Source organism: Quercus robur, chromosome 4 (genome assembly GCF_932294415.1).
Source record: "Quercus robur chromosome 4, dhQueRobu3.1, whole genome shotgun sequence".
Classification (NCBI taxonomy): Eukaryota; Viridiplantae; Streptophyta; class Magnoliopsida; order Fagales; family Fagaceae; genus Quercus; species Quercus robur.
Window position 1 is genome coordinate 50,822,989 of NC_065537.1, and position 13,825 is coordinate 50,836,813.

At 34.5% G+C, this 13,825-nt stretch overlaps 1 protein-coding gene and 1 pseudogene across 1 annotated transcript; one reads left to right on the plus strand and one right to left on the minus strand.

Annotated features, from left to right (window-relative positions):
* Positions 1–468: 468 nt before the first annotated feature.
* LOC126722874 (IQ domain-containing protein IQM3-like) lies at positions 469–7,131 on the plus strand. The gene is made up of 9 exons (XM_050426015.1): positions 469–759; positions 842–956; positions 1,169–1,234; positions 1,308–1,396; positions 3,540–3,627; positions 4,284–4,430; positions 4,540–4,632; positions 6,024–6,125; positions 6,403–7,131. Exons 1-9 carry the CDS (start codon positions 587–589, stop codon positions 6,907–6,909), a joined length of 1,380 nt encoding a protein of 459 aa, XP_050281972.1. The 5' UTR covers positions 469–586; the 3' UTR covers positions 6,910–7,131.
* On the minus strand, positions 7,120–9,603 carry LOC126722873 (pentatricopeptide repeat-containing protein At2g27610-like; annotated as a pseudogene).
* Between the last annotated feature and the right edge of the window lie 4,222 nt (positions 9,604–13,825).

Consider the following 13,825-nt stretch of genomic DNA (forward strand, 5'->3'; position numbering starts at 1 on the left):
GCAAGGAATGCCAATCTCAAATTTCAATTCTCAAAACTCAACCTGAATTTTCATGCTGATAACGTATACTCATTATGATCATAAATTATAATACACCGCATAAAATACTAACATCATTATGTGACGGATTATCAAAAAAAAGAAAAAGAAAACATCATTATGTGGCGAGATAAATGTTCTTTCAAATTTTAAAGAACTACATATGTAACACGATTTTAGTGCTAACTACTGTCTCAAAAGAGATAAGAGACGAGCCAAATCCATCAATCTTGAACTGATGGTATGGTAATAGACTTAGATTTGAGAGCACTTCAGTAGTTTGGTGCGTGCTGACATGACCAAGCAAGGTGGAAGAGTGGAGACCACTCTTCTTGGCTCTTCTTCAAATAACCAACCAAATGTGTTAGTTGTCCCCGCAGTACTACCACCTATTTATGACACAATCAATTCTAAATCTAACCTCATAAACCCAACCAACAAAAAGAAAATTACATTATGCAATTGGATAGAGAAAAGCTAGACAAAGACATATTTAGCTTGATTATGCTCCTTCCAATCTCTTTCAAACACTTTGCTTTTTTATCTAATGGCACTTTCTGTGGATTGCCATGACCATAATCTTGAATCAATGTCAATGGATTCACAGGAGAGTAAAGAAACATTTGTTTCAACAGCTGCGGTGAGGTTGCAAAAAGTTTACAGGAGTTATCGTACCCGGCGCAGGCTAGCAGATTCAGCTGTTGTTGCTGAAGAGCTGTGGTAAGTGTCAATGTATGTTTCATTTCATTTACTTTAAGAATGTGACTGTGTTTTTTCTGAGAAGTTATGGGACTATTTGGAGGTCGCAAGCTATAGATTATGCAAGGCTGAATCACAGCACGGTTTCCTTCTTCAATTTTCACAAAGCAGAAACAGCTGCTTCACGCTGGAGTAGGATCAGCTTGATTGCTTCTAAGGCATGTAGCTTACACAATTATTAACATCTTCATTATTGTATTTGCAACATATTTTGTTATGATTTCCGATGGCTATTCTGTTTTTGGCCTCCTATTTTATCATTCACGCAAAATGATAGAAAACATTAATTACAATTAAAATGGAATAAATAATGGTGTCATGCTTTAGTAAATAATAATAATGGTTTCATGCAATTTGATAATTTTGGCAGGTTGGAAAAGGGTTGTACCAAGACGCTAAGGCACAAAAACTAGCTTTCCAACATTGGATTGAAGCTGTAAGCCTATTATTTTAAGCTAAAAATTTACTACTACTACTATTATTATTATTATAATGACGATGTTCCGCAGATTGATCCAAGACATCGTTATGGTCATAATCTCAACTTTTACTATGAAGAGTGGGGTAAAGGTGATACAGAGCAGCCATTTTTTCATTGGTACACAAACTTCTCTTGGTTGATTCTTTGATTTTTCTGCCTCTAGTGCTATATGGGCCCACAAATATCTGCACTATGTTTCCTCTTTTCACCCCTTCTTCTTTACCAAGAATGAACAGTTTAACCAATTTTAGATGCTTCGAATGTCAAATATTTCCACTTAATGCCTTGGCTTCCGCATTTGACTCCAAATGCAACCAAAGTGATAAAAAAGAAACTGCTAAGACTGCTTACATGAAACTGCTAATGTCTTCATTGACTCTTATTGTTGGTTGTGAAATAACATAGTGTATTACATTCCAGTCTGGTTTGTGTAAATTCACATTCTGCCATGAGAGTTGCTAGTGTTCTTTATAATTTGCAGATTTGTCCAAATAAGAAAGGCCACATTTATCTGATTGTTGTTGCCTCCCACTGAGAAAACGATGGGAGAGATGGGATTGATTAAAACAGTAATCTTATCTATTGTGAAAAATGTTTACACGCTAACGTGATTGCAATTTCAATGTCAAACACTAAGACCAAATAAGAAAGGCCACATTTATCTGATTGTTGTTGCCTCCCACTGAGAAAATGATGGGAGAGATGGGATTGATTAAAACAGTAATCTTATCTATTGTGAAAAATGTTTACATGCTAACGTGATTTCAATGTCAAACACTAAGACCAAATAAGAAAGGCCACATTTATCTGATTGTTGTTGCCTCCCACTGAGAAAATGATGGGAGAGATGGGATTGATTAAAACAGTAATCTTATCTATTGTGAAAAATGTTTACATGCTAACGTGATTGCAATTTCAATGTCAAACACTAAGACCAAACAATCTATATGACAATGCATTTGCATCTACATCATGATCCTCTTTTTCTTCAAATGCCAAAGTTTCAGATCCCTAAAATCACCCAACATTTTCTGCAAAGGCCTAAATCATTATTCATGTAAACAAAACCATTCAAAGATTGGTTTAAATTGCCCTTTGCAATTTATTCTTTCAATTAGATATGGGAGACTACACTTACCCAAAGACTGATAAGGAGCTCAAAATCTCAGAAAACCTTGTGAGATAAGGAGAGAAGAGGGGCCACAGAAAACATCTACAATCATGAACTTCTTAACTGACCAGAAAAGTGAGAGGGATTTAAATTAAGGAATATCAAAGAAAGCTCTGAGATCATTTTCATCACAGCCTAATTTGATATGGATTTTATCTCTCATTTGGAAGCCACCCAGTTTAGCCTTTCTTTTACCCTTTATATGTAGCCTTTGCACGTCTGTGCATTATGTTACTACTTGTTTGCATGCCAGCGCATACGCAAAGATGTGGTCATGCATCACCTCTAAATGGAAGCCTCCATTTATTGGGAAATGTCATATAAGAAATGAATACTATGTCATCTACTATGTTCAATAATTTCTAGCATTCATAAAATCATTATACAATGCAATATATGTTTTTCTTTTCAAGGACTAAAACTTTATCCAATAAAAAGCAGAAAATAGTAAAATACATTAAATCAATACTAAAAGGAAAAGGCACAAAGACAGCAATCTGAAGATTATAAATGGAAACATGACACACATGTCACTCACAGCGTTCTCTCCTTTTAATTTTCATCTAAGTACATGATAAACGTAACTAAATCAGTAAATAATAAAAAAACTGTTTTAGTATTTAAAGTGTAATTCTTAATTTGTAAAAATACATGTGCATAAGCAAAGATGCATCTCAATCTCCGTCTCTGTAATTTCATCCTATATCCAATGTTCATTTAATTGCTGTCAAGAATAGTAAAACTAAATAGAGAGGGGAAATAGTTAAAAGTTATGGTATCAAAGTACATTGCAAAAATAGAATGTCTGGAATATTATTGAATGTTAACTTCTTGCTAGAAAAACAAAAACAAAGAATTATTGAATGTTAGTGGGTTAGCATGATAGGTTTCAAGCCCAGGGCTTGAATCTTTATCTCAATGCTAGGGGGTATCCTCAAAATCGCAGAATACCTCTCATACAAAAACCTCACAAGAATGGAGATAATTATATACTTTCTCATACCTTGATGTCCCATGCAAAAAAGAAAGAATCTCTAGTGTCTATTAAATCAATGTGTCACTAAACAGCTTAATATATTCCTTGTGTAGGTTGGACGTTGGAGATGGCAAAGATGTTGATCTCAAAGATTGCCCAAGATCAAGGCTTCGACAAGAATGCATTAAATATCTCGGATTGGTATGCTCCTCCTTTAATATGAAACCTAGTATCACAGTTCATAAATCATAAACCAAGATCAGAATGGGGTCAGATTATTACTATGATTGGAACACCAACTTTGTATGTTCCGTGGAAATCAATTATATCAATAGCCATTAATGAGTCTGTGAGGGATTTTCACAATTCGCTTCAATACTAATGGGCTTGATCTGCGATCAAATGCTATAAAAGATTTGTACCCCCTCATCTTTCACCAATTGGTCGTTGGATGGATTGGTAAGACACACGGTCCGACAAGTGGTATCAGAGCCCGATCAAAGGTTCGAGTCGTCGGAGCCACATTGTGAGGGAGGGATTGTGAGGGATTTTCACAATTTGCTCCAATACCAGTGGGCTTGGTCTGAGGCACACGGTCTGACAAAGTCTAATGCATTTCATAGTATCATGAAATTCCATTATAGAAATAAAATATGTGCCGTTTCTGGTTATTACTTAATTTTCTACAAGCAAGAAGCACTAAAACTCTACCTATGAAATAGCTTTGTGTTTTGCATACTAAAAAGCTTATGGGAATGAATTGACTTCAATTGGATTTTAGATGCTCTTTAACACCTGCTCTACTTAAGCTTTCCTAACTTCACTCACACTGTTTGTGGAAATGCATCATGAACAAGCAAGAAAGGGAATACTATGAATACATAATTGCTGAAGGGATGATAGTGCATAAACAAACTGGAAGTCTCCTTGATACAAGTCAAAAATTGCAAGGCTCAAAATGGATTTTTGTTATGAGTACCTCCAAAAAACTTTATGCTGGTGAGGTAAAAACTGATACAAACACCACACAATTTGTTGACCGTATTCCCAGGTCTAAGATGCCACTTTAGTTTGCATCATCTGAAGCCTAATGCTTTGTCTCCTTCCCACCAGAAAAGGAAGGGATCATTTCATCATTCCAGCTTCCTTGCAGGAGGGGCCACTTTGGCTGCTGGAAGACTTGAGGCAGAAAGTGGCAAGCTCAAGGTATGCATGTAGCAAGCATTTATTATAATGTTTCCATAATGCCATTTTCTAATGACATCTTTGTATAATTCAATGTTCTCATTATGGAGACATACAACTAAAAATGTTCCATACCTTTAATCTACACATTAAAGTATTCAACCCAAAGCTTAAGCTATCATTGGAGAGGCCCAACAAGTATATATACAACCAAGCACACATCCAACCTGTTTGGGATTCCTCTCTCACTTACAGTTACAGGCTCACCAGAAACTGAAACCAAAGAAAAATATGACCCTACTGATATTGCAAGAAAGACAAGTAGGCCAGTCACATGGAGTCCAAGAACAAACAAGCCAGACATTGACATCATGTTCATTCTGGGGCTCTATTTAGCAAACAGCCCTCAAATCCAACTTGCTGTAGATACTAAGTACAGATGCTTTCACAAAAAATAAATGATTGCTATGGAAGGGAACTGCATATCTTAATTTCACATTTCCCATGGTGTATGGGTTTGGAGGAGTTGAAACGGTTGCTTGTACCTGAAAAGTGCAACACTATCATCCTCTAGTGAAGCATACTAATTGTAGAATTTTAAATTAGATACAAGCAAATCCTATCAAAGAAGTAAAATAGTATTAATGATTTTAGTCTTTCAAAATTGCTTCTGAATTTAGAAGATCTTATTTTTTACCCTTATTAAGGGTGAACTTTCAATTATATGAACGTTTAGCTCAAATGTTACTTTTAATAATAGATGTCAACAAAATGCAAGACTAAGTTAACTACTTGATTATATGGTTTACTCAAAGCTGATGTGAGGTTCAGTTTAGTTTGGATGAGCTCACAGGACCATCTTTTGTTTATAAATTTATGCAATTAATTGCGTAAGAATCCCAAGCTCTTTAAGACAAGTTGATGCTGGCAGTGGCAGATCTCATAAATTCTTCTAGTTTACTATATGTCAAATCAACATAATTTGCATAAGGCAAAGTCCCATTATTTAGATCCCAGAGCTCTCACATTTCAATTCTTCTCGGCTTTTTTATTAATTAATTAATTTTTTTTAATTCAACAGTTGGGGGAGGGGGGATCAATTCTTCTAGTAGTTAACACATTAAACCCATTCATTTGGTATCAAAGGAAATGTACTGGTAAGTACTATCTATGTGCTATATATTCTACACACATCAGCATGTTAATTCTGGTAGGATCAAGAAAAGCTTCCAGATACAGATAATAAAACACTATTCTTTTTGGGTAACATAATAAAACATAAGTTTATAAGGAATCTATTCTTTTAATTTTATTTTAACAAAGGAGACAGTTTACCAACATACTTTGTATATAAACTTGAAAAGTCTCTATTTCTTGCATCCAAATTCTGAATATGTCCTTATGATTTCCAGTCTGTATCGGCATACAGTGGACATTACCGACCAACTGCGGAGAACCTTGGCAGCTTCTTAGCCTTCCTTGACGAGAATGGGATCAACCTTGATGAAGTTCAGGTATGCAACTTATATATAATGTCATTTCACAAATCTGCAACCCCTCTGCTAATTCTACATTGATTTAATTGCAGTTGATAGAACATTTGGAGACATGAAAATAGCTTTTCAAAATTTTAGGATATTGTGGGTCACAATTTGATATCTATGAAATTTTTCTGCCATTGTCCACTTTTGTACTTCTTTTTATAATCCAAAACCTGTACAAGGTAAAAAACATATGCCTAATATACTGCTTCTACCACATTTTCCTCTGAGCTCTATCTATTTTAGTCAGGTGTTTTCCCCTACAGAAGATCATGAGAGCTACAATAGCCGCAAATCAGTTAATGAAGGAAGTTATTCAACAAAAAATGTTCAAGAAGAGAGTAAACTGGGAGAACTAACAAATTCTGAACCATCCTGCCAAGCTCCTAGGGAGAATGAGATTAACAGCAGACCCTCTGAATCATGTACCTATGCTCAAACAAAAAGCACACGAACACACAGTTATAAGAGAACCTTGTCCAGTGATCTCCAGAGAACCAGAACAAATCTTCCAAAGAAAGAGATATTGCAGAGGATCAAGTCAAAAAAGGAAGTAAGTTCATATCAACTAGGGCATCAGCTATCATTGAAATGGTCAACTGGAGCAGGCCCAAGAATTGGGTGTGTTGCGGATTACCCTCTGAAACTAAGGCTTCAAGCCCTCGAGTTTGTTAACCTCTCACCAAGGGATCCTCCCACACCATCAGTCTGCGATGTTTTTCTTAGTTCAATTACAACTTTATGTGTGGTAATGTGACCTTAGATTGACTGTCTTTCTTACAAGTTACTATAAGAAGTCAACATCACTTTACTTTTCAATTCTTTCTATACAGTTTAGTCCTATTTCAATATCATCTCATAGAAATATCGATCATCTCAGACGATCATGGATTCATTTATCTTATTTTCTCACATGTAAAAGACTATAATGTATGAACAAATACTTTTTTTATCTAATATCCCTTGCTTATTCCCCACAGTGCAATACAAACATAGCATCAGGGATGTATCCAGTGTCAAACAACTGGGCTGTCAACCCATCCAATACCTCATGGAGATTTGTTTCTTGGAATTGTGTGTAATGAGTTGCAGAAAAGTAGTATATACTGTTCTTCAATTCAGCCCAGCTATATCCTGTATCTTTCTTTAATACCTTCTCCTTCATTATTTTTCGCACTTGTGCTGCTTCATTCCACATCTTGGCCTCAGCATATATATTTGAAAGCATGATATGAGCTGAAGTGTCTTCTGGATCAATACTCAAAATTTTCTCAGCAGCGTATCTTCCCAGAGCTACATCCTTGTGAATTTTGCAGCCAGACAAGAGACACCGCCAAACCACCTTATTAGACTCCATTGGAAAACTCCTTATGAGTTCAAAAGCTCTTTTTGTCTGTCCTTTACAGGCAAAGAGGCTGACTAAAGAAGCTAAATGATCTGTTCTTGGGGAAATGCCATGGTCTTCGATCATCGAATTGAAGTGGTGCCATCCCTCCTCTACAAGCCCCACATGCCCACAAGCAGATAAGACTCCAAGAAAAGTAATACCATTAGGTTTGATCCCATTACTACGCATTATGTTATAGATCTCTAAAGCTTCCCTCCCAAATCCATGTTGGGCATATCCCACAAGTATGGTATTCTAGGAAACCAAGTTTTTTGTAACTAGAACGTCAAAAACTTTCTGAGCTTCACTTAGTCTTCCACACTTAGCGTACATGTCTATAAGAGCACTCCCTACAACCACATTTGAGTCAAACCCAGGTTTTAGGATGCGGCAATGTGTTTGTTTACCCCACTCAATTGCAGGGATATCACCACATATGCTAAAAATGCTAGGATATGTATGAAGATTTGGTTCAAATCCTTCAATCAACATATCCTTCAGAAGCTCAATAGCTTCTCCATGATGACCATATCTAACATGCCCGGAAATCAGTGCATTCCACGAGATAACATCATGTTCATGCATTTCCTCAAAAGTTTTTGATGATTCCTCAAGAAGCCCACATTTTGAGTAAAAATCCAGAATTGCATTGCCAACGAATATAAAGGAATTGAACCCCATTTTAATGATCAAAGAGTGGAGTTGTGTTCCAACTTCAACATCCACTGTATCTGCTAATGCTCCAAGTACTGCTGAGAATGTTCTTTCACTAGGTTTCAAACCCAAAGAATGGAACTTGTGGAAAAGATCAATAGCTTCTATTGCTTTTCCTTGTTGAGCACAGCCTCCCATTAGTGCAGTCCAAGCCTGCAACTGTGGCTTATCCACCTCCAAAAATGCCTGATGAGCATAGTCCAATTCGCCACACTTTGCATAAAGATTTATCAATGCTGTCACAACAAAGGTGTCAAATCCAAGTCCACACTTTATGACAAGGGGATGCACTTGCATCCCAACCTTCAAGTTCTCAAGTGAAGCACAAGCTCCCAACACACTCGCGCAAGAAAATTCATTTACTTCCACTCCTTCCTCCTGTGACCTCATGAAAATCTTTAAACCCTCTACATTCTCCCCACATTGACAATAAGAAGAAAGTATTGAAGTCCAAGAAACTAAATCCGGCTTCAAAGTCGCATCAAACACGAGCCGGGCAGATTTCAACAAACCACATTTCCCATACATATTAACCAAGCAATTACTAACTTTACCATTCAACTCTTGCTCATGCCTATAAATCCTTCCATGAATCTCTTTACCAGCTCTTGCATCACCTAAACTAGCACAAGCAGATATAGCACCAACATATGTATGATTATTGGGATCAAAACCATCTTTAGCCATTAATCTGAAACAATTCAAGGCTTCTTCTGGCATACCCATTTTGGAATGCCAAGATATTAGAGCAGTCCATGAAACAAGATTTCTGTCAGGCATTGTATCAAACACCTTGCGAGCATCATTTATACGATTAATTTTTAGGTACAAAGACATCAAATAGTTATGTGCATATGCATCGAGGAAAAACCCAGATGTGATAATCTTGCCATGGACTGCTCTGCCTTTGAGGACGCATTGGGTGTCGCCGAAAAGGCGTAGAAGGTGAGCAAAAGACATTTGAAGAAAATTTGAGAACAATGTCTATGAGAGGGGTGGGTGATGAAATTGAAGGGGTTTAAGTTTAAGAACATATTCAAAAACTGAGAAGAAGCATAGGTTGAAGAAAAGAAATGGAATCAATGTTAGTGACTGAGGAATGTTCGGTGCCCACTACAAATATCAGATTTTCATGGAGTGGGAGAAGCAGGGACATTTGTTTGAATGGCCCAAGGCCCCAAACCCAAATCCATATATATATATATATATTAACGAAAGACTCAAAATATATTGATACAGAAATCAAGAGCCTCGTCCAGTTCTGTGTTCCTACTTCCTAGTCAGGTTTAAAGCTTTCACACAGCATTCAGAGTTACGGCTTTTGTACGTTGTGTGTTGTATGGTATTAAACGTTGGTCCTCACTCTTAACGTGTGTGTTAGTCTGTCTGTCTGTTTCTTTAAAAAAAAAATAAATAAAAATTAAAAAAATAAAAAATAAAAAAAATAAAAAATCAAGAGCCTTAACTCAACAGAGTTCGTTTTTCTTTTCCTTTATTAATCTGGATGGAATATGATCCGTTTGATATTGCCCTATTGTTTTTGCAGATTATCCACAATTTTAATAAAGTTTTTGCAGGCTTAGTCCTGATTCTCAAAAAGATATATAAAAAAAAAAAAAAAGAAAAAAAAAAGAAAAAAGCCTTAGCTCAACTGTGACTTCTTTTTGTTTACAAGTTTCAATCCTCCCATCTCAAGTATTAAATTTTTTTTTTTTTTTTTAAGTGTGTAAAGGAAAAAAAACAAAAAAATGTCCTTAAAATAAAAAAATACTTTTAATGATATTTTTATGTGAAAAATAAATAAATAGAGAAGTCCAATTTTTATTTTATTTTAGTTTTTTTTTATAGAATGCAAAGAAATCCAACTTTAATTATAGGAGTCAATGTTGGGTTTGAGCTAATATCAGCCAAGTTCAAAACATTTCAAAATTGATTAACTTGGTCTCTTAAACTGATACTCATTTTCTCCTCTCTTTTATGGTGATTATAAGTTAAGTTGATTAGTTTTGAAATATCTTGGTCCTGACAGACATTAACCCAAATCTCAAGAATGCTAACTATATTTTACCCTTAATTATGTATGAAGTGAATGTTGCATACACATACTTGTAATACCAAAATGAACTTTGTATGAAACTCAAGTTATACAAAAAAAAATGATAGTGCCATAAAAAAATATATATATATCATAACTTTTGCCACAACTTGCCATGTGGTGAGTTGTGAGTGGTGGATAAAAAATAATTGATCCATGGGGGCCTACATTTCCATCATTCACAACTCGTCGCATATCAAATTATGGCAAAAATTGTGATATTTTTTATGACACTAGCATTTTTCTTATACAAAGGGACACATATGTGAAAATGTGAGTGACTTTTTTTATATTTTCTTAGTTCTCAATTTCTTTATATTTATATATATATATATATATATATTTTTTTTTTTTTTTTGACATCGTCATATTTTTTATTTGATTAGAAACTATATTTCATATTACTGAGTAATTCAAAGATCTATTAGTTTTATATAAAAAATTAAAATTAAATTGAGTATTTATATAGTATCTATAATATGTTTTAAGCTTTATTAACTTGTCATGAGATAATTTTGTTTTATGGAATCTTTTACCCTTTTATACATTTGAATTTTATTTTTAAAAAATGATTCCATTTATCACTCACAATACTAACAGATTTGTAAAACACACTCGATTCCTAAAGTATATAACAATTATTTGATCCAAAAATATACACCAATCAATAATTATTTTAAGAAATAATTTTATTTTAATAAATTTATAAAAAGAACCCAATATTCTTTTCAAATGACATTTCTTGTGACTTTACTCTCTTTCATGTCCCAAGTATTAACAAAATACTCGAAATTGGGGGGTTGGGGACTTTGAGTACTAAAGAAAATTACAAAAATAATAATATTGAAGTATTGAACACAAAACAACACATTGTTAGAACTGGGTTGATAAGACCTAATATTCTTTAGACATTACTATATTATGTTGGAAAAATAATAATGAACAAACAAGTTTGATACAACAAACAATATCCCAAATAATTAGCAAGAATGTAAATAAGCAATAATAATATAAATTTAAGTAAATTTACAAACAATCTCACAATGCTATAGAATCACACAAAGAGCGTTGTCCTTAAATGTTGATTCGTGCCACACAAAGTAAAATTTAGTGTGATTGGTTCTCTTGGCCAAACAACCCCCCAGGATTAAACTATAGCGTTGACATTTGTGATGTATGCACTTCCACTCACAAAAGATTTCAGAACAACCTTCTATTGTCTTTCCTTAAAAAAAAAAAACAAATATTCTTGTAGAAAAATATGTGGGAGAGAAAAATGGTAAAGTTGTGTATATCTCAAATATAAAGTAGTAAAAAGACCCTTTAGAAAAAGTGTTATGATGAGTATTATATAGGCTACTTATGAAAATAATAGTCTATAGTTATTAGTTATTAATAACTCTTAAAAGCCCAACGGCTATATTATCAATTATTGCCTTTTTCTCATAATTGCCCAGCGACTATTTTCATCATAATTGCCCAATGGTTATTTTTCTCATAAATTTCCAACGGTTAGAAAATAAATAAGAATAAAAGTGTTTGAAACACACACACACCCACACCAACATATTACTCATACTAAATAAGTATTTTATGTTGAATTTGATAATAAATTTTCTTTAACTATGTGCCTTAAATATGTTAGAACCACTAAAGATTTGTCTCGTATTATAAAATAAAATAAAATAAAAATTATTTGTAATGCTATTATTTTTATGAGATACTACAATGTTTTTTTTAAGTTCCTTAAAAGAATCTTCCTTTATTTTAGGAGAGGCCAATTTATATTTTGTGAGAGACCAAACTCTAAAAAAAAAATTAATTTCAATAATAGTACATATAAAATATGAAGAAGATGGAATGAAGAGATGGTGGATGGATTATTTGTGACAGAAGACACTTTGTATTGGCCTTATTCTACCTCAGGAACTTACTCTTCCGAATATAGGTTCCTTAAAGAAGAAGAGGAGCTGCAATTAAATTCCCAAACTCCTCCAATCAGTTATAAGTGGGTTTGGAAGGAAGTATGGCAGATGCTAGCTCCACCAAAGATTAAAAAAATTTCTTTGGAGAGTATGCCGTAATGTACTTCCAACCAAACAAGCATTGATGTGTAGGAAAATTTTAAAGGACCCAATCTGTGAGAGGTGTAAATTGGCAGTAGAAGACTTGGTGCACATTGCATGGTCATGTCCGGAGCTGGATGTAGTGTGGACTGATCAGGAAAAATGGGGGTTTAGGTGCGAAATTGAGTTCACATGTGAAGGGGAGTTGCTGTCATGGATGATAGAGGAAGGAAAGTCACTGGAGCTGCTAGCATACATGGCCTGGATTGTTTGGAATCAAAGGAACAAGGTGAGGCTCAATTTCCAAGCCTGTCCACTACACCAAGTTGCTGAACAAACAGCTGAATTGTTGGCGCAATACAGAGCCAACAAAGAAGCATCAGGTACGCAGGTGAGGAGCCACGAAAATGGAGGAAACAGGTGGAGAGCACTGCAAGTTGGTTTTGTGAAAGTTAACCTTGATGGAATGGTCTTTGAGGACTCAAATAAGTCAGGTGTTGGAGTTGTAATAAGGGATAGTAATGGTGCTGTTTTAGCTTCATGTTCAAAGAAGATTTTCCAGGCGTATAAGGCAGAGAAGACAGAAGCGTTGGTTGCTCAGAAAGCCTTGTCGTTTGCACATGAGCTGGGGTTCCAAAATGTTATACTCGAAGGCAATGTGTTAGGTCTGATTCAAGCTCTAAAATCACAAGAGCAAAACCTATGCCCATTGGGTCTACTAGTGGAGGATGTGAAAATTTACTTGAGTTATTTTCAAAGAGTGTTGTATTCTCATGTAAAAAGAAACGGCAATAATGTAGCTCATAATCTGGCGAAACATGTTATAAGCATACCGAATTTTTAAGTATGGATGAAAGATGTACCTTCTCATATTGTTTCGGTTTTACATTTAGATGTAACTCATTTATATTAATAAAAATACTCAAGTTCTTTCTCTCAAAAAAAAAAAAAAAAAGACCCTACCTTTTTTATCCTTTTACTTTTAATAATGACATGATAATAATTTAATATCTATCATTCCACTTTTCTTCATTTCTACCCAATACACATGGTAGAAAATACAAATATACTACATTTTTTATCCTTTCAATTTTTCATCCTCTTATTATGGGTAATAATAATTTCACTTTCACTTTTATGTTCTAAATATAGATATTTCATTTTCACTAAAATGTGTATATCAAGCCATCAATTGTGGATAGTGTATAATATAGTGGCGATAAAATAAGTATTAGGGAATATTTTCCTAAGAGAATCACTATATGTCCTGTACTATTTAATCCGGCAACGATTCATAGGAAACGAAGACCCAAATTGGAAATATTCGGGCCGGTAAACAAACCGGAATAGTAACCCACCATATTCCACTTTGGAAAAAAATTTGGGTCATTTTGGTCTATTTCGAATGTTT